Source organism: Tetrahymena thermophila (genome assembly GCF_000189635.1).
Source record: "Tetrahymena thermophila SB210 genomic scaffold scf_8254659, whole genome shotgun sequence".
Taxonomy (NCBI): domain Eukaryota; phylum Ciliophora; class Oligohymenophorea; order Hymenostomatida; family Tetrahymenidae; genus Tetrahymena; species Tetrahymena thermophila.
Genome location: NW_002476426.1, coordinates 779,247 through 797,772, shown reverse-complemented (window position 1 = coordinate 797,772; position 18,526 = coordinate 779,247). Strand labels below are relative to the sequence as shown.

Below are 18,526 nucleotides of genomic sequence, written 5' to 3'. Positions count from 1 at the left end.
AAATTGCATTTATAAAAATTTGCTATTAGATAAATGTTGTCTTGTATTGTAAAACAATATTTTTTTTTTTGAGTTTCTAATAATACGAAAAAATGACTTGCTTATTTATATATCTGTGCATGTGTGTAAAAGAAGTTTTCATTGAAAAACTAAATGAAAAAAAATAAAATAAAAAAGAATCAATCAAATTACAAAGAAAGAAATATTTAATAGAAGTAATTAATAATAATAGTAGTAACAAGAAAACTGCAAAATAATTATTTTCTACAAAATTAAAAACACTAACAGAATTTAATCTCTAGGTCAATCTGGATTCGTATGTTAACATGTATTTTATATAAAAATAATTGCTTTTATATTTATTTTTTAAAATATTTTCTTATTCTGTCATAAAGTTATTTAATTTTTTATTATTTATTATAAACTTATTAGAAGACAAAAAATCTACTAAGAGTATGATCGCAGTCAAGCATTAGTAACTATTAATATCTTTAATAATACTTATTTATTAGATTGTACCAACTCACTAATAAATTCAATTTTAAAAATTTATTTTTTTAACAAGGAATAGAGTTTAGTAGGAGGAAAATTAAGCTGATGGAGACTTAAGCTTGAAAAATAATCTCATAAAATCTTAGGTAATTTAGCGAACTTAAATAGAAGATGGGAATAATAATACTTGGTTGTAAGTTTCTTAAAAGTAAGATAATTTTGTAAGACTTAGCAAGTTGAATGAAGAGGAGGCAGCAGTATTGTTTGAGAACAGGTATTAAAAAATAATATATTATACTATAAATTAAGATTCATATCAAAAAAAACAAAATTTATATTTATTTTAATAGAAATAAGATGAATATTTTTTTAAAGTTCCAAGCAAATGTTATTGCTAAAAAAAAAAATGATAATTAAAAAATTTAAATAAAAAAACAATATAAAATGTGAATAATTTGAATTAGTGGGCTATTTATTTATTGATTTAAGAATATTTAAAATGATTTATTTATTTTGTTAAATAAAAGAAAGAAAGAGCTGTTCGAAAATTTAATGACATAGATTAAGAGAAATAGTTCAAATAGTACTTAAAGAAAAAAATCTTAAAACCAAAATTCATTGAATTCAAGTATATAGAAAGAGAGAAGTTCTTCCGTTGGTAAAAACCGCTCAAATAATAGCCAATCTTAATCTTAATAGCAATAATGTATAAAAAATTTGATAAGGGCATCTTCACTTTTAGATAACAATCAACAGTAAACTGAATAAAAAGTCTATATAAATCCTGGATACGTAAATGCAAATAAGTAGAAATAAGAAAATAGTTAAGAAAGAGTTAGCTCTGCAAATATTTCATCAGTAGAAAAAAAATTTATTATTTACAATGAAAAGTTCATATAGAAAATACCTGTAAATATTTCATCTGAATAGAAAAGGAATTAAATTAACTCTGATAGAGAAAATGGTAGCAAATCTAACAGATCTAAGGCAGATTTATCTTCAAATAATTGCAATAATAAAGATTCTAAATTAAAAACAAATTATGCTTTACTTAACTAATACAATAAATAAATTTAAAAGTAAAAATAAAACGAATTCAATACCAGCAATAAACGAGATAGTAAAATGAGTGCTAATTCTATAAATTAGGGCAATTTTAGTACTGTATTTGTATAAAAAAATAATTTCATTCAAAATGGGAAGGTAGATAAGTAAAGAGAATTAGTTGTTTCAGAGAGAATAGGAGTTTCTAATAGCTCACATAGCATCACTCCTTCAAATAAAAATAAAACTCCTTCTAAAATTACTTCTTCACAACATTAGTAAAAGAAACAAATTGACTGTGATTAGGAATTTGGATAACTTTTACAAAATGGGAGTAAAAATAACTTGATAAATAGCAAAAGAATGTCAGCATAGATAACAAAAAACACAAAAAAATAATAAACCAATAACATGAGTAGTAGCAGCAATCTTTCATAAAATTTAATAAGATCAAACAGTGTTTGCTAGTACGAAAGTTAGCCTAGCAGACCTTATTCTATAAACTTAATATAATTATCTAATGTTTAATCATAGTAATCTTCACCAAAAAGAGGGTACTTAAAAACTTAAAGACCAAGCGAAATAGCAAATGAAAACTAAAACCAAAATGAATAAGCTCTATTTTTTTCTTAATCTTCAAATAATTCTATTTCTAATAATGCTCAATAAGGTACTAATAATGAAATATGTAGTATTAACAGTCTCAAAAAGCAACAATAAAATAATTAACTAAATTATAATAGCAACAAGACTCTATTTCTAAAATCTAATTCTGATAGACCTCAATCAAACATGCTATCTTATGCTAAAATATATAACAGTCTCATTTCATAACATAAAGGCAACCAAGAAATTAATTCTACAGACGTTTCGCCAATTGAAAAATAATAAATGAAAAATTTAGACCATAATTTTTATTCTGCGAATCAAGACTATCATAAAAATCTCTAAAATTTCAAAAAACAAGAGTCTGATTCTAGTACATAAGCCTTCGACTCAGATTAAGATAAATAAGCAGCTAAAAAATTTTAGTAAGCAAATATATAATAATTAGACCAAACTTCTTCCAAGTAAAAAAACTTATCTTATGTGAAGCTTTAAAGCAAGCAAATAATTTAAAAATAATTGGAAAAATAAAAAATTGTTTAATAAGAAATAAGTCTATAAAAGCAGTAATTAATTTAAAATTTGTAAGATTTAAACGAATAAATTGGGCATTTAGAAAGAACTGAGCTAAAAGAGCGCAAATCCTCATTTCATTTAGATACTTCTCCCTTTTCAAAGCTAAGCACTTAAGAATAAAGTATAAGGGATATGCAACTAATATAAAATACAAAATAAAGTATAAGCTACTCTTCCTTGCATCAATAAATAAAATAATGCATAGGAACAAATTAAACTATTAAATCTCGTTCAAAAGAAAAATTTTAATCCAGTAATCTTTCAAATAGCAATTCTAAATTAACCAAACCATTTTAATCTTAAGCAAACACTCCTAAATCAAAAAAGAAAATATAATTTAGGTAAATTCTAATTTTTTTATCAGAAGACTATATTAAAAATTACTTTTTTTTTATTAGCAATAATGTTTCAATAAATGCAGTAAATACAGGAGAGAAAACACCCCTTAAATCGATACTTGTGAATGGTAAAAATAGTAGCCATTCTATAGACAGAGTAATTTATTCTTCCTTAAAATATTTTAAAATAAATTTATTAAACACTCTCCTCTTATTTATAATTGAATCAAGGCTAGAATTATATAATTGATATATTTTTTTTTATAAATGATCAGGCTGCTATTGCAGATCAAACTCAAGAGAGATTCTCTGATTCAATAAAATAAAAAGACTTAACATTAAGTATAAATTTGCAGAGTTAATTAAATTTATCACAATATAAAGTAAATTGTGACTAAGAAGATGACGAAAAAAAATAGTAAAATATTTTATTTAAGTAAAAAATTTTAAAAATTCCAATAAAAATAGTTATAAATCTTAAAATGACAATTCAAATAAAAGTTTAAATCGAATTAACTCAGCCCATATTATAGATTTTAGGCCTAAAGCATAAGCTTATAAAAGTAAAGCTTAACTTTAATAGGTTTTAGTGAGAAGAATCAGTGAAAATGAAAATCTCTACTCTGATATTAAAAACAAAGTTATATCTACAAACGAATTAAAAACTTTAAAAAGTGAAATTACTTCTCCTCATCAGGCTCTTGTGAACGGATTCCAAACATAAAAAAGCTAGAGAGACTTAAACCTTGATTATAATAAAAAATTTAATAGGAATTCCTCATAAGATTCCATGTTTTATTCATAGGTTTATAACAATAATAACAACAACTCATAGCTGAATGATATATTAAAAAGTCAATAAGCTACTGCTTAATTTAGTTAGAGAGATAGATAAAACTAATAAAAATTTATTTCTTGATACAACCAAAATTATAATTAGTAAACAAAAAATAATTGATTGGAACTCATAAAAATAGTTAAAAATCAGAAACTGAAAAATCTACCTTTCATCTATCTAATATTAAATAATAAAAATATTTTCTCAAAATAATTTTATAAAATTTAAGCATTTAAATCTTCTATCAAATTTTCTTAGCAAGAAATACAAAATTTAATATTTTATCGCAAAAATATTTATAAAATAATAAACGAATGAAATTAATTTTCCAAATCTAAATAAATCTTACTCAAATAATTTAAATAAAATTAAAATAAATTTCTAAATTTATCTATTACATACTTGTAAATAATACTTTTATAATTGTAAATTCAAATTTATTCCTTTTATATTTTATAAAAGATTTTGTGGTTTAAATGGATCTAATTTCAACCTATTAAGTCTTTTTAATTTCTTATAACTTAATAGTCAATCTGATCACTTATAATATATAGCTGATAAAAATTCTGATGATATTAGGAAGGATTAAAAAAATAAATTCATCTTTTTTTTAAATAGGTAAAGATTAGCTATTCCCTAATTAAAGAATATCTATTAATATATCAAAACACCTTTGAATTCTGTTAAAACAAGAAATAATAAAAATTTAATTAAAATTCAGGAAAAACTATTCAGAAAAAAATATATATTTAGCTTTTTTTATTTCTTTCAAATTTAAATCATACTTACATTTTATTTAACATATATTTCACCTTTAAGTGATCTTTAAGTGATGTAGAATTATTTTTAAACTATAATCTTAATTTTTATTAATTTCTTTACTGAAAGCATTTCATTGAAATTTGTCATTTTAATTTGTATGCCTAATAAAAATGATTAATCATAAATCTTTAATTTTAAATTTATCTTTTGATTAGTCATAATAGTTATTTATCTAAATTTTTAAAAATACAAATATTTATAGGAGAACTTAATTAAAATATAGATATTTTTCATCAAAAATACTCTACAAATCTTACCTTAACCTTTAAAAATGTTTTTGTTACAAATTTACTTGAGAAAATTGAATTATTTTCTTTTTAATAGTAATTTCTGACTCATTTTGCGTAATTAATTTATTATATTTTAAAAATAGTTGATAATTCAGAAGAAAATTTAAAAGCACTTTGCGTTTTAATTTTCTGAGGGTTTTTATGAATATTGTAATCAAAGATAGTAATACAAAAAAAACTTGTCTGATAAAATGTAAAAAATTAATAAGATAATAGATTTAAATAATCTTCAAAAAAAAAAGATTAGCAAAAAAAAAAATAATAATTTACATTAATTTAAGTGAATCTTATTTTTATAAAATATGTCCAATAATACTTTTTAGTCTTAGGAAGAGAACAAAGAAATAGAAGAAAGCAAGAATGATCTCTAGCAGTATTTGATAGAAGCATAAGATGGGTAAAGATCAAACTCAAATGAGTAGAGCATAGCTGAGAGTGAAGTTAATTTAAATAAATCTAATCTGATGGGTGAATTCCCTGGTATTTGGTAGCACACTAAAATTCTATTGTGGAAGAATTTCATTATTCAAAAAAGAAATCTTAAAAGTCTTCTATTCATCTTGTTTGGTCCTTTAATTATCTGCTCAATTATAATAGGTTTTTAATATCTAGCTGATGATTAAACCTAGCACTCAGATAAAAGTCCCCCTTTACATCCAATGTAACCAATCATTCCTTGCGCAAAGTATTCTGATGATCCTGATAATTGTTTTACATTTGGTTATGGAGTTATTGGGAATGAAAATGCTTCACCTTGGATTGATTATGCTATCAATTTTGTGGCAAAGGTCAATAAAATGAACCGTACCAAAGAATTCAGAAACGTTCTTTCAGCTTAAGATGGAGCTGAGTACAATAACAAATACATAAAGTATTTTAATACTTCTAGTAACTAAGGTCTTTTTGATTATGGTATAGTATTTTGCTCTGATACTTTTATGGAAATACCTAGATTAGGTACAAAGAGTGATATGATAAGAGTAGACTGTAGAAAGGCTAATTTCTAGATGGATGGAAATGTTACTTATGACGGTGGAAAATCTATTGATACTATCTAAAAAAGTTACTTCTACACAATAGTGTATAATAATACATGGGAAATGTATGAGCAGTAAAGTGATACAGTAAGTAGTTTTTCCTTCCCTAAAGATGGCTGGCTTATTACTCTAAAAGCTCTGTTGGATAGTGCAATAATTAATTATGAGCAAGGAATAAGATTAGAAGATTATGAATAAGATAATAATCCTTCTTCTTTATTGGGTTCAAATGAATAAAATAGCAAAGTAGATGAAAATTTGATGAAACTCATTAGATTTAATATTACTAATTAAAGCTATGCATTTCCTTCCTCAAGATTTTATGACGGCTTTAATATTATTAATCAGATGGGAGCCTTTTACTACTTCCTTATGCCAATGTACTTGTTTGTGTAAATTCAAGGTGATATTGTTATGGAAAAGCAAAGACGTCTTCGTGCTGGTCTTAATATTCAAGGTGTTAGTCATACAGCTTTTTATTTAAGCTGGTTTTTGACTAGTATTACCTACTCCATTCTTATTTCTATTTTACAAATTGTTACATCCTTGATATTTTAATTCGATTTCTTCCTCGATACGCCTTTTTTCATATTGTTCTTCTTATTCTTCTTTTTTACTCTCTCAATGTAAGTTTTTGGCTATTTTATTGCTACAATTATGCCAAACACTAATAAAAGCTACTCATTTAGTTATGGTTTCGTTTTATTTGCTGTTGTTATTGAACTTTTCCTTAGTAAACCGGATGCTATTATTCCATACTTATATAACACTGAAAGGCCTGCTTGGATTATGCTATTTGTTTTCTTTTTAAATATGTATTCTCCTTTCTAATATACCCTTATATTTGTTGCTATTTCTCAGAAATCTGGTATACACTTTGATTCCCAAGCATCTGTATGGACTCGTGGTTCAGGATATACCTGGTCAGATATCACCGATACTCTTAAGGGTTAAGAAAGAGGAATAAATTTCGAAGCTCCTTGCCCTCTTTAAAGTTTCCTTCTTCTTTTACTTATGTCATTCGTTTATGGCGTTTTAACTTGGTATTTCGACCATATTATTTCAAGCAATAGAGGTAGTAGTCATCCATGGTACTTCCTATTCACTCCAAGCTATTGGAGAGGTGTTTTTAATATCCGCCAGTTAAAAAGATAAAGTTAATCTTATTTGTTTGAATAAAATGAAAAACCTGAAAGTAGTAGTCAAAGACCCTAATCTTATTTAAATGATTAAAGCAGAATTTCAAACAACCAAAGATATTTTACTGTTCATGTAACAATACCTTCTTTAAATATAAATAAATACACATAATAACAAATTATTATTTAAAAAAAATGGATGGTTAGATAATATTCTATTAATCGATATAAAATCTAATTTTTAATAATTTGTAATTAGGTGGTTACTTAATATTCCATTTCTTATTACAAAACATCATTTATTAATAATTTGTTTTATTTAAAATAGGAAGAAGAAGAAAGAGTCAGAAATAGATTCTTCAAAGATGAAAAATGTGATGGCTTGAGAATTTTCAACATAAAAAAGAACTTTATTGAAAAAAGATCTATTTTCAAAAAACCTAATATCATCAGAGCAGTTAGAGGATTAAGCTTAGAGATTGGCAACAATGAAATTTTAGGCTTATTAGGTCACAATGGAGCAGGAAAAACAACTCTTTTAAATATGTTATGTGGGCTTTTGAACCCTACAAGTGGTAGCGTTGTTGTTAATAACTATAGCTTATCTGAAGAATTAGAAAAGATTAGGTAATCAATCGATCATAATTTTATAATTTTTTGCTATATTCTAATTTATATTTTATAATAGGCAAATAATTGGTATTTGTCCATAATTCGATATTTTATGGGATGATTTAACAGGCTTAGAACATCTTGCTTTATTTGCTAGAATAAAAGGAATGAACCCTAAGTATATTGATAAAATTGGCAATGAAATGTTAAAAATGGTTTAGTTAGAGCATGTTGCTAATGCATATAGCAGAACATACTCTGGTGGTATGAAGCGTAGATTATCATTGGCTATTTCTGCTTAAGGAAATCCAAAAGTTATTTTATTAGATGAGCCAACTACAGGAATGGATCCTAAGAGTAAGAAAGAAGTTTGGAATTTGATATAAGCTATTCGTAAAAATAAATCAATTATTCTTACAACACATTCAATGGAAGAGGCTGATGTATTGAGCGATCGTATTGCTATTATGGTTTCTGGATAAATTTAAGCCATAGGAACTAGTCTTAAGTTAAAAGATTTGTATGGAGGAGGATACAGAATGCATCTAATAATTAAAAATCCTACTGTTAACAGTGAAGAGGTTTAGAAATTTTTAAATTAGAATTTCCCTACAATAAAACTCTTAAAAGAGTCAAGTGGTAGTATGATCTTTGTATTGCCAGATAAATAAGTTGTAAAAAAAATATTCGAGATGTTTGAGTTGTATGAATCTCCTCTCAAAAATAAGTTGAATTCAGAAGAAGTTTTAGATAGCACATTCTTTAAGTCTAATTTAATGATAGACAAATCAAGAGTTCAAGATCTTGATTTTTAGATGGACTAATAAAACATGAGATATTCTCTAGGCTTCTTCGAAATGATAGAAGATTGGGGAATTTCCCATCCTACTATCGAAGATGTATTTATTTAGGTTACTGATGAAGAATAACAGTTAGAAGAAGAAGAGGATAAGTAAAATTAAGAGAAAAATAAGAAATGAAGGAATATGATAACTAAATAAAATTTGTTAAAGATTCTTAGCATAGCTTTTCTTCTCTCATTTCAATAAAATATATAACAGAAAATACAATATTATTTAGATTTTAGAAATTTATAGCTACTAACTAATCAAAAACTATATTACTATCAAAATATGTATATTAAAAGTTTATTTATTTTCAAAAATATTAATATATTTACTATCGAAATTAACTACTTACTTTACTTATTTTTCTACAGATTTTTAAATTCTTATAATTTTTTATATTTTATAATCCCAATATAATCTTCTTCTATATTTTTATGAAGAAGAGTAGTGAGAAGACAAGTAAATTAAACCAAAAAGAAGAAATGAAGGAATAAAATAATAATTAAGTTTAATTTGGTATCATTTCTTATAGTAATTTTTCACTTAGTAACATTTATACAAAATTAAAAATATAAAATTTAATTAAATATATTAATCTATTTGAAATGATGGAAAGTACCATAAATTATCAAAAAATCTTTTCTTATTAATAAAATTTAGCTTAAAATTATCAGGATAATTCATAAAAATATGAAAATTTTTGTAGTTCAAGATACTTGAAAAAAATTAATTAGCACCTTATTTAAAATTTGTTTGATTAAATTGAAAAAAATTTTTTAATAAATGAGAGCACACTATTTAATTACTTATGATTTTTATAATAATTAAATTCATTTTTAAAATTCTTTATTGTATCGCTAAAAAATAAAATTTGATATTGACAATAAATATTTTACCTATTATATTAATTTATTTAATAATCATTATTTTTATATTTTAACCTATAATTAATTTATGGATAATGTAAATTATCTTTACTTTTATTATACATTTATCAATATTTTATAAGCTTAATTTATTTTTACTACAAACAAACTAATGAAATAAATTATCAAAATGTTTTTTTACATTTTGTTTTGAGTAATAATTAAATTATAAGCTTAACTATTCTTTCTTTATATAAAATATGTGAACAAAAATAATTCTGAGAATAAACATCATCTATTACTTTTATTATAAATATTAAATTCAAATTTAATACCAGAAAAAAATAATGTCTTACGTGAATATGTAGATAATTTAATTTTAAGAAATTTGATTTTTTTATTTTTTTTGATGATTGTAAGGCACTTAAGATATATTTGCTGATCAAAAATTAATTTTTTCCGATGCAAAAAGGTATAAAATTTAATTAATATAGCTAGAGATCTTTAAAATAGAAGATATTTTTTCAACTAATAATAAAAATTTTATCTAAAACAAATTTTAAAAGCAAATAGGTTTACAAAGAAAAGAAATGTAGTCTGTTAGCGGTAAATTATAAATATAATTAATAGGAGCTTAGTTAACAAGAGATGTTAAGCTTATAGGTTCTATGGTACTTTGTTTTTATTATTTATTTCGTATTTAGAATAAATAATCTTTGTTAAAATAAATAGAATCCTTATGTAGTTTTTAGATTTGGCGATATTAAAAAAACAAGTGCAGTTAATGAAGGTGGTGGTAAAAATCCAAAATGGTGTGATAAAATTGACTTTTAAAAGATCAAAGAAACTAAAATAAATATTGATGTTTACAACATGAGAAAGCTTGGATTATTTGATAACGATTTAATTTGCTCTGGAACACTTGATCTTTGCAAATTTACTCAATAGTATTAAGGATATGGTAATTAAGTTAATTAATGATTCATTTGTATCTCAAATTTAGCTTTCATTCTTTTTATTAAATAGAGGCCATTCCTCTTTATCATGGAAGTTCTTCAGCAGGCACACTTAATATCCAAGTCACATTCACTCCTGACGTATAATAGGTTTATTAGTTTGGTCAAATTATTTTGTAAGGAGAAGCTCCTCTTGACATTACATTACGTGTAGTATCAGCTCTCCTTACTAGAGATACTCAGTGGTTCGGATCTATGGTATTTAGCCATTTTCAATTATAATTATAATATATTTTTGAGTATTAAAATTAATTTTATTTCATGTTTTTTTAAATAATAAAAAAATAGTGTTGTTATTATGTTGCAACATGTGGTGATAAAAAACACACTTCTACATTGTGTAATAGTGGAAAAACACCACAATGGTCAGATAAATTTAACATTGCTAAAAAATCTGATTAAAAATTCAACATTGAAATTATAAATTAAAATAATAAAACTTGTGTAGCAACATGTGTAGTTCCTCATGAAGTTTTAGCTAACTACTAACCAGGTGTAAGAACTCTTCCTCTTTCTTACCAAGGTACTCCTGCAGGCTAATTATTCCTTGAAGTTACTTATAACTCATATCCAGGTGATATGGTTGCTCCTATATATCAACCACTTCAAGACTACTGTCCTGAATATTATGATGTATGTCCTGCTTCAATACCTTAATATCCTCCTTAATAACCTTAATACCCTCCTTAATAACCATAATATCCACCTTAATAGCCTCAATATCCTCCTTATTAGCCTCAATATCCTTCTTAAGAGGTTCAGTATCCACCTTAAGAGGTTCAGTATCCACCTTAAGAGGTTCAGTATCCGCCTTAATAACCTTAATATCCTCCTTAGTAATCTTGCTATGCACCTCAATATCCTCCTGCTCCTTAAGATTAATGCAGTAATCCTTATGGTCACTACCCAAATTTACAATAACAATATCCATAGTATCCTCCTCCTCCCCCACCCTAATATTGAATATAAAATATTATTAAAACAAGAATTAAAGCTAAATGATTTTTATATAAAATAAATTTTGCATTCTCATAATGTTTAATAATTCTACTAAAAAATTGTTTAAATAAATAAATAATTTATTTATGTTTTTTCATTTTAATATTGATTTTATAATAATAATTAAAATAACATTTTAAATATTTTTATTTATTTAAACATAATTTAATTTTTAATTAATTCAACAATATTTATTATAAAAACATTAAATTTTCTTGATCCTAGATTTTAAATCCTTATAGTTATTAATGAAATAATAACTTTTATTTACAGAAAAACCTCAATTTATGTGAATAAATCAAACAAACTATAAGGTTTTAGTTTATTAAAAAAAAACTCTAAATATTTTAAATATCATGAAAAAAAAATTTTGAAAAATTAAAATGATATTTTGTTTAATACCTAAGCTAAGAATCTTGAAATATAAGTTGCTTTAAAATTAAAATTGAACTTTGAAATTTATCTTGTATTTAGCATATTATTTCATATTCCTACTTAAATACTATCAAAAATATAATTTTATATTTCACATTAAAGCAGGTAAGTGAGGTGTCTAACTGAAATCGAGATGGCCTTAATATATGAACCTTTACCATATATAGCTAAGCTAATAATAATGAAAATCAAAAATAAGATTTCAATTAAATATAAACTGTAAAAATAAAAGGAAATGTTAAAAAATAAAATTTTTTATTTGAATATTCAAATACTGAACTAATTCAATAAAAACAAATTTTTTTTTGAATTTTATTGAAATATTTTGTTTGTTTTTATTGATTTATTACTTGTAAACTTATTTTTTAAAGTAAAATTAGCATAAAAACTAAAATAAAATTTCAATAGCTTTTTAATATATTATTTGCAGTATACTTTATAAGAGCATTTATTGTTTTTAGTATCTGATTGATAGAGATGATTTAAAATAATTTAAAATTGATAAAAAATGTTGTTAATATTTTTAATTATTGAATTTCATATAATTACTTAAAGAATGAGCTCTATCTATTTTAGACAAGTAATTAGAAAAATATAAATATACAAAACTAATTTATCATTAATCTAAAAAAATAAATTTAAATCTTAGAACTCTAATTAATTTATCGAAAATAGATGCCTGCATATGAATTATTAAAAAATATTTTTCAGCTTAGTTTATTAATCTTAGATTAGTTCATTTTCTTCTTTTGTAGAAAAGAATGTAGGAAGCTTCGCTCACAAGTTAATCAGGAGTAACATCCCTGACACAGGAGTCATCAAAGCAGAACCATCTATTATTATTTTATGCATATGCAGTGTAGTGACCAAATCCTAAACTACCATAATGGTTAGTAATAGCGTAGAGATCATAAAACAATCTCTTATCATTTTTATTATCACCCTCCTATTCCATTTTACTATCATTATTTTTTTATTCTTCTTCAATGTTTATTTCTTCGTTGTTTGAAGGTGAGTGATTAGTTTCATGATTTTTGTTATTTTCTTAATCAATTTCATCTTGTGTAGGTTATGACTACTTAAAACTTTCATCTATGTGATTTTATTCTACTTTTTGAGGATTTATGTGAATATCTTTAAAATAATCTGCATCCTATTCATAATATGACTATGGAGTTTCTTTTTCTATCACAAAATCGGTCATATCAAGGCCTTGGATAGGGAAATCAACTACTTTTGTTAATTTACTCTTAAATAAACCACTAGATCCTTTAAATCTCTTAAGGTGAAGGATAAGTATATCAGGAGCTCTATAAATAACAATTTACTTTTATGCCTTCTAATGCTTTTTGCATTCAGGACAATACCATTCATTATCTTCTCCTAATCTTTCTGGTTGCTCAAATAGCTTTAAACAATCATAAATGTTAGTTTTAGCATCTAAATTATGGCTAGCACTAGTATTGGAGTCATTATTTTAACTACTGTGATCAAGTGAGTGTAAAGAGTTTATCATTCTGCCAAAATCCGTGGTTTAATCAACGAAGCACTCAAATCTAAAAGAGTGATAATGAGATTTTGATCTTTTTGAGAAATCTTCCATAGGATCTTCATCATCATTGTATTGAACAGGACAGTTCTTACATTTTTATTAGTTACACCAGCTATAAATAATATTTATTTTTTTTTTTAAATATATTGAAACATTAATAAATCAATAAATTACGTGCAAGGTCTCTCAATATAATCTTGAGCATCAGTTTCAACTAAAAGTCTGTAAGGAGGGTTTTCTACATTTAAGATGTACTTTTCATAAAGCTCATCTAATTTTAATTTTTCAGCATCAATTGCAAACTCTGAATCTGGTTTTGAATTTCTGAGGAAAATAGGTTTTAAATATTCGAAAAGAGCTAAGTGGACATCTTTCTTGTTTGCTTTCTTTTCTATGATAAATGGTCTAATAAATGTGAAATTGCTCTTTACTAGTCTTCTTGCCATATACATTTCCTCTTTCAGCCTAGTAAAAGTGAAAAATACCTTCATTTTATTTTCATCATGGATATCCACATCGTATTCAATCATCAAAGCATTCTTTTAAGGTTCTTTAAAAGTTTTTCTTACATTTTCTAATGGAGTTTCGTCATCAAACTGATCTTTAACTCTGTCAAATCTATTCAAATAAATATTATTAAATTAAATTTTAAATCTAAAAAAATATTATTTAATTAATTACGTTAGAGAGTATAAAATTAAGTTTGAAGAAGTTTAGTATGTCTTTTAAATGTACTCTTTCAGATCTTTAATTGTTTATTATTTTGATTGGTCAGGTTCGTAGGTGTATTTAACTTCAATTGCTGTTTTCCTGTTATTTGCAAATATCAAATACATGCTAATTACTTTTATTTCCTTATTAGGAATAGGTAAAGAGCAAGTTAAGAAAGGATCAAAGGTTATAGATTCCTTAGAGCAATCAGGGCAAGTAACTTTTGACTTGAATTAACCTTGCATTAAGTCAACAATAATACTTTAGTTTCTTTTTAAATGATTCAACCAGGATTCCTTAGCTACAACTTGATCAGGTCTTCCATTCGAATCGATAGATTCAGTGTATTTTTTCACTTTTACTCTATTTAAATCTTCATGCAAACCGTCCAAAATGTAAGATAAAAATTCCTAATTTAGAAGTTAAAGGATAATCAATAAATGAATAAATAAATAAATAAATAAATAAATAAATAAATAAATAAATAAATAAATAAATAAATAAATAAAGTGTATCAGCCAAATTTGAATTTAAAGTTAAGTATTTATAAGATCAATGTAAAATTTTAAATATTTACTTAGGAATCATGCTGCTAATAACCAGAAAACATAGATTAGAGTCTAGCAACTGCCATCTTTAAAGCTATAGGACTGAAAGTTCTTTAATTACCTGTCCACAAATTTTTAATAAACTTTGCATATTACTTAGCCAATTTACCTTGAGTTCCAAGTACATTTTACTCATTAATTTCTTGTAAGTAAATCTTCTTTAAAAAGTAAATAGTCAAAGGGATTGTATTGCTCATACACTAAAGTGCACTATTCATAAAACATGTATTACCAAGATTCTATAAGCCGCATAATCCACGAACAGAATCGTTTTCAAATTTGTAAGGTTATTCTTATTCATCTTCTGAATCTTCTCCAGCCTTATCACAGACTCTAGCGTGGTACTCTTGATCTTTAAATTTACAACTATCAGAGCAATACTTAACCTAATTAAAAAAATAAAATTTAGAACACACTTCTTAAATTTTTTTAGAGCATATTTCATAAAATAAAAGTATTTTATTAAGTAAAATTTAAAGGGAGTTTAAATTTGAAACAAATATTGGTTGATTGATGTTTAGAAAATAGAATATCATATAGAAAATTTGATTTTTAATAAATTAGAACAGAATAGTCTCAAATTTTAATAAAAATAAGTAAATAAAGAAATTAATTTTTACCTTCTGACATTTGCATTCAAACTTTAGAACTTTATAGTTTCTACAGAACTCACACTAGTCTTCATCAGGCTCACCTTCTAATTTAAGTGTCCATCCATTTTAACGTTAAACTTCTACAAAAATGGTAGAATCCTCTTCTATGTTAAGTTCTTCTACAGTGTTGTTGTTATTTCTTTCAATAAAAACGATAGGAGATTTCAATTTATACTCAAAGCTTGTAAATCTTCTTGTTGCTTCAAATAATTGCTAGAATACCTTTTCAATAGTGTCATTTTCTTTGAGCTTCCAAAGTCTGATTGTTTGCAAATTAATATTTTAAGGTTAATTTTGGTATCCATAGGCTTAATTGTATTAGTGTCTTTTAATAATTGGAACTAGGAAATGCTTAAGCTCTTCTTAGTTTTCTTTTGAAAACAATTAAATTTATTTGCATGTGAATGATTTAGCTCTTCCTCCATCTATGTCCTTCAACAAACTATGGTTCAAGATAATTAAATTGACCTATTATCATTAAACAAAAAACATTATTATTACTATTTTCTAATACATCTAAAAATGTGCTAAATTTTTGCTAATTTGTGAATTGTTTTTGCCTAATTTGATATTCATACATCCATGTAAGAATTATTGCTAATTATTTGATAATAATTTATTTTATTTTCTAATTCTTAAAATAAAACTAAATGAAGTTTAATATCTTGTTATAGACACTATAAATTTTTTTTCTTGCAAAAGTAAGTTATGAATGAGTTAATTCCTAAACACTTACCAGCTATCTAAAAAAAAATAACGCTTGTAAAAATAATCTTTTGATGAAGAATGTATTGTATTACCTTTCTATAGTATATTTCGATGCCTTTTTTTCCATCAGGACGCTTGAAAGCTCTTCTAGGAATAACTTAAAAATTTAAGTAGTTTTCTGACAAAAGATTGACTATATCTTTATCAACTATAGCGTAATCTTAAATTTCTTACAACTAAGGCTTCAAAATTATAGTAGAGCCATCTTCATTAAGCTCTGAAAACTCATAATATTAATCACTACTTTAATCAACTGTTGTTTAAATGAGATCTTTATTAGCATTTTCTAATTTGTCTCCATGCTTTGCGAAATGTTCATAAATAGGTTCTTTACCCTTAATTACTCTATCGTAGCTAACGTGTTTCTTCCAATATCTGAGCCAATGAGATGAGAGAACGAAGTAAGTGCTGCTAGGAGAGGACTCAAAATCTTAATTGAATTTTTCCCATAACTCTTTAAATTTCAACGCTTAGTTTACTAATTGTTCTTTGACAGCTTCCTATTCTTAGGTTTTTTCTTCTAAATTCAATTCTTCATTTATAATTTAGTTTTCAGTGTCTGCTTATTCACCTTCTTCTAAAATATGGTTTTCTTCTTCCATATCTCCGCTATTGTTAGCTTCTATAATAACTCCAGCTGCTGCAGCTCCCTAATCTAAAACGATATTATCCTTATGTTCTTCTTATTCCATAGAATTCTCACTGCTTTGGTGCTAATGAGGAGCAGCTGCTGAAACTCCTTCTTCTATGCCCCTTTTTTACAAAATAAAATCATTATAAATTGACACAGCGCTAGTTTAAATATGAATTTCTATAATCAATAAAGAAGTTGAAAGGCGATGGGTATATCTACGCTATTTAAATTTCTAAATCATGAGTTTTGAAAATTTTTTAATACTTTCATCTCTTTCTTTTTAATTTAGAGAAATATATTATAAAAAGCTGGTAATCATAAAACTAATTAGCCCTATTTTTTTTTTTTTGACATATGATTGGTAAATACTCATAAAATTCTATAGTAATAAAATGGCGTTTGTATGGCTTACTAGAAATTTTCTTAATGAGACATATGTATTGATTTGCAAGATTAAATCTTTTATTTTGTCTAATGTATGAATGAACGATCTCTTTTTTGATCTTAAAATTTTCTTTATATGTTTTATTAATTAATTATTATATAAGCATGATAAGATATCACTTTAATTTAATAGATTTTCAAGTACAATTAAATACAAATCCCTATTGATTTTTGTCTTTAGGTTTATTTATTCTAAAATTATTTATTGCATCTTTACGATTTATTTATTCTATATACTTATCCTCATTCACCTCAGTAATTCTATCAAAATTTTTAGATATATTTCTTATTCATAAAAATTAATTCGAAATGCCTCTATGTTTTTCTGTATGCATTCTAATTTATTTATATTCGAGCTATTTAAAGATCAAATAGTATACCAATAAAATAAATTAAAAATCAAATAATCTATTGAGAAGTATCAATCCAACTAACCTTTTCCGATTAATAATTTTTGATAAAACAGGTATTTCATTTTATTTTATCTCTTTCAATCCTTATTAATATATCATATTTTTCTTGATTCCAAAAAATAGAGTCTCTCAAAAACAATATAATTATTAAATAATAATATTGTTTGTAAATTAATTCAGTCAATCATAATTTAGTTATCTAAACAAAATTAAAATCTGCTAATTTTTTTCCTTTATTTTATTAGAATATCTTTAAATTCTCAAGAACAGAAATCACTGAATCTGATCAAATAATTTTTTTCTGTAAAAATCTAAAGCTAATGAAAAATTTTCTCATTGTTTAAAAATTTTAACAAAACTAAATACAAGAAGAGCAATTTATTAAATTAAAAAATATTTTTAATAAACAAATTATATACTTAAGAAGTATTTTATTCTTTCTAACTTAATAAATATTTATCTATTGAATTGTATTTAATATCGAAATTAAAATAATTAATCTATCTGATCCTTGTTATAGAAGATCATATTTAAAAATATATAAATTAATAACAAAAAATATTTTATTTACCTTAATCACCTTTAATAAATAAAAACTCAAAATATTTATTATCTAATTATTTTTATTTTTATAAATTATTTATAAGTTTAATATTTAATTCTTTCAATTTATATGCTTATTGCTTTTAACATATAAAAGAGTGAGTGACATATAATTTTAATTTTTTTTTAAAAAAAGCTCATTATATATATATTAAATATTATAAATACTATTAGTAATTTAA

General features: G+C 24.2%; 4 protein-coding genes across 4 annotated transcripts; 3 read left to right on the top strand and 1 right to left on the bottom strand. All coding sequences in view use genetic code 6, as the record gives it.

The window, feature by feature from the left end:
• Window positions 1-153: 153 nt before the first annotated feature.
• On the top strand, window positions 154-3,975 carry TTHERM_00047730 (hypothetical protein; the record flags this gene model as incomplete). Its single annotated transcript, XM_001014768.2, has 7 exons — window positions 154-328; window positions 433-475; window positions 566-766; window positions 1,020-3,059; window positions 3,117-3,213; window positions 3,332-3,474; window positions 3,525-3,975. The coding sequence occupies 7 exons, from the start codon at window positions 154-156 to the stop codon at window positions 3,973-3,975; spliced, it is 3,150 nt and encodes a 1,049-aa protein (XP_001014768.2).
• A 1,333-nt stretch (window positions 3,976-5,308) lies between these two features.
• TTHERM_00047720 (transporter family ABC domain protein) lies at window positions 5,309-8,774 on the top strand (the record flags this gene model as incomplete). The annotated part of the gene is made up of 3 exons (XM_001014767.1): window positions 5,309-7,315; window positions 7,511-7,809; window positions 7,871-8,774. The coding sequence occupies 3 exons, from the start codon at window positions 5,309-5,311 to the stop codon at window positions 8,772-8,774; spliced, it is 3,210 nt and encodes a 1,069-aa protein (XP_001014767.1).
• A 1,279-nt stretch (window positions 8,775-10,053) lies between these two features.
• On the top strand, window positions 10,054-11,487 carry TTHERM_00047710 (C2 domain protein; the record flags this gene model as incomplete). Its single annotated transcript, XM_001014766.2, has 4 exons — window positions 10,054-10,179; window positions 10,241-10,469; window positions 10,535-10,722; window positions 10,813-11,487. The coding sequence occupies exons 1-4, from the start codon at window positions 10,099-10,101 to the stop codon at window positions 11,485-11,487; spliced, it is 1,173 nt and encodes a 390-aa protein (XP_001014766.2). The 5' UTR covers window positions 10,054-10,098.
• A 1,207-nt stretch (window positions 11,488-12,694) lies between these two features.
• On the bottom strand, window positions 12,695-17,319 carry TTHERM_00047700 (ubiquitin carboxyl-terminal hydrolase; the record flags this gene model as incomplete). The annotated part of the gene is made up of 7 exons (XM_001014765.3): window positions 12,695-13,622; window positions 13,685-14,128; window positions 14,192-14,631; window positions 14,799-15,215; window positions 15,450-15,950; window positions 16,283-17,003; window positions 17,297-17,319. 7 exons carry the CDS (start codon window positions 17,317-17,319, stop codon window positions 12,695-12,697), a joined length of 3,474 nt encoding a protein of 1,157 aa, XP_001014765.2.
• Window positions 17,320-18,526: the final 1,207 nt, after the last annotated feature.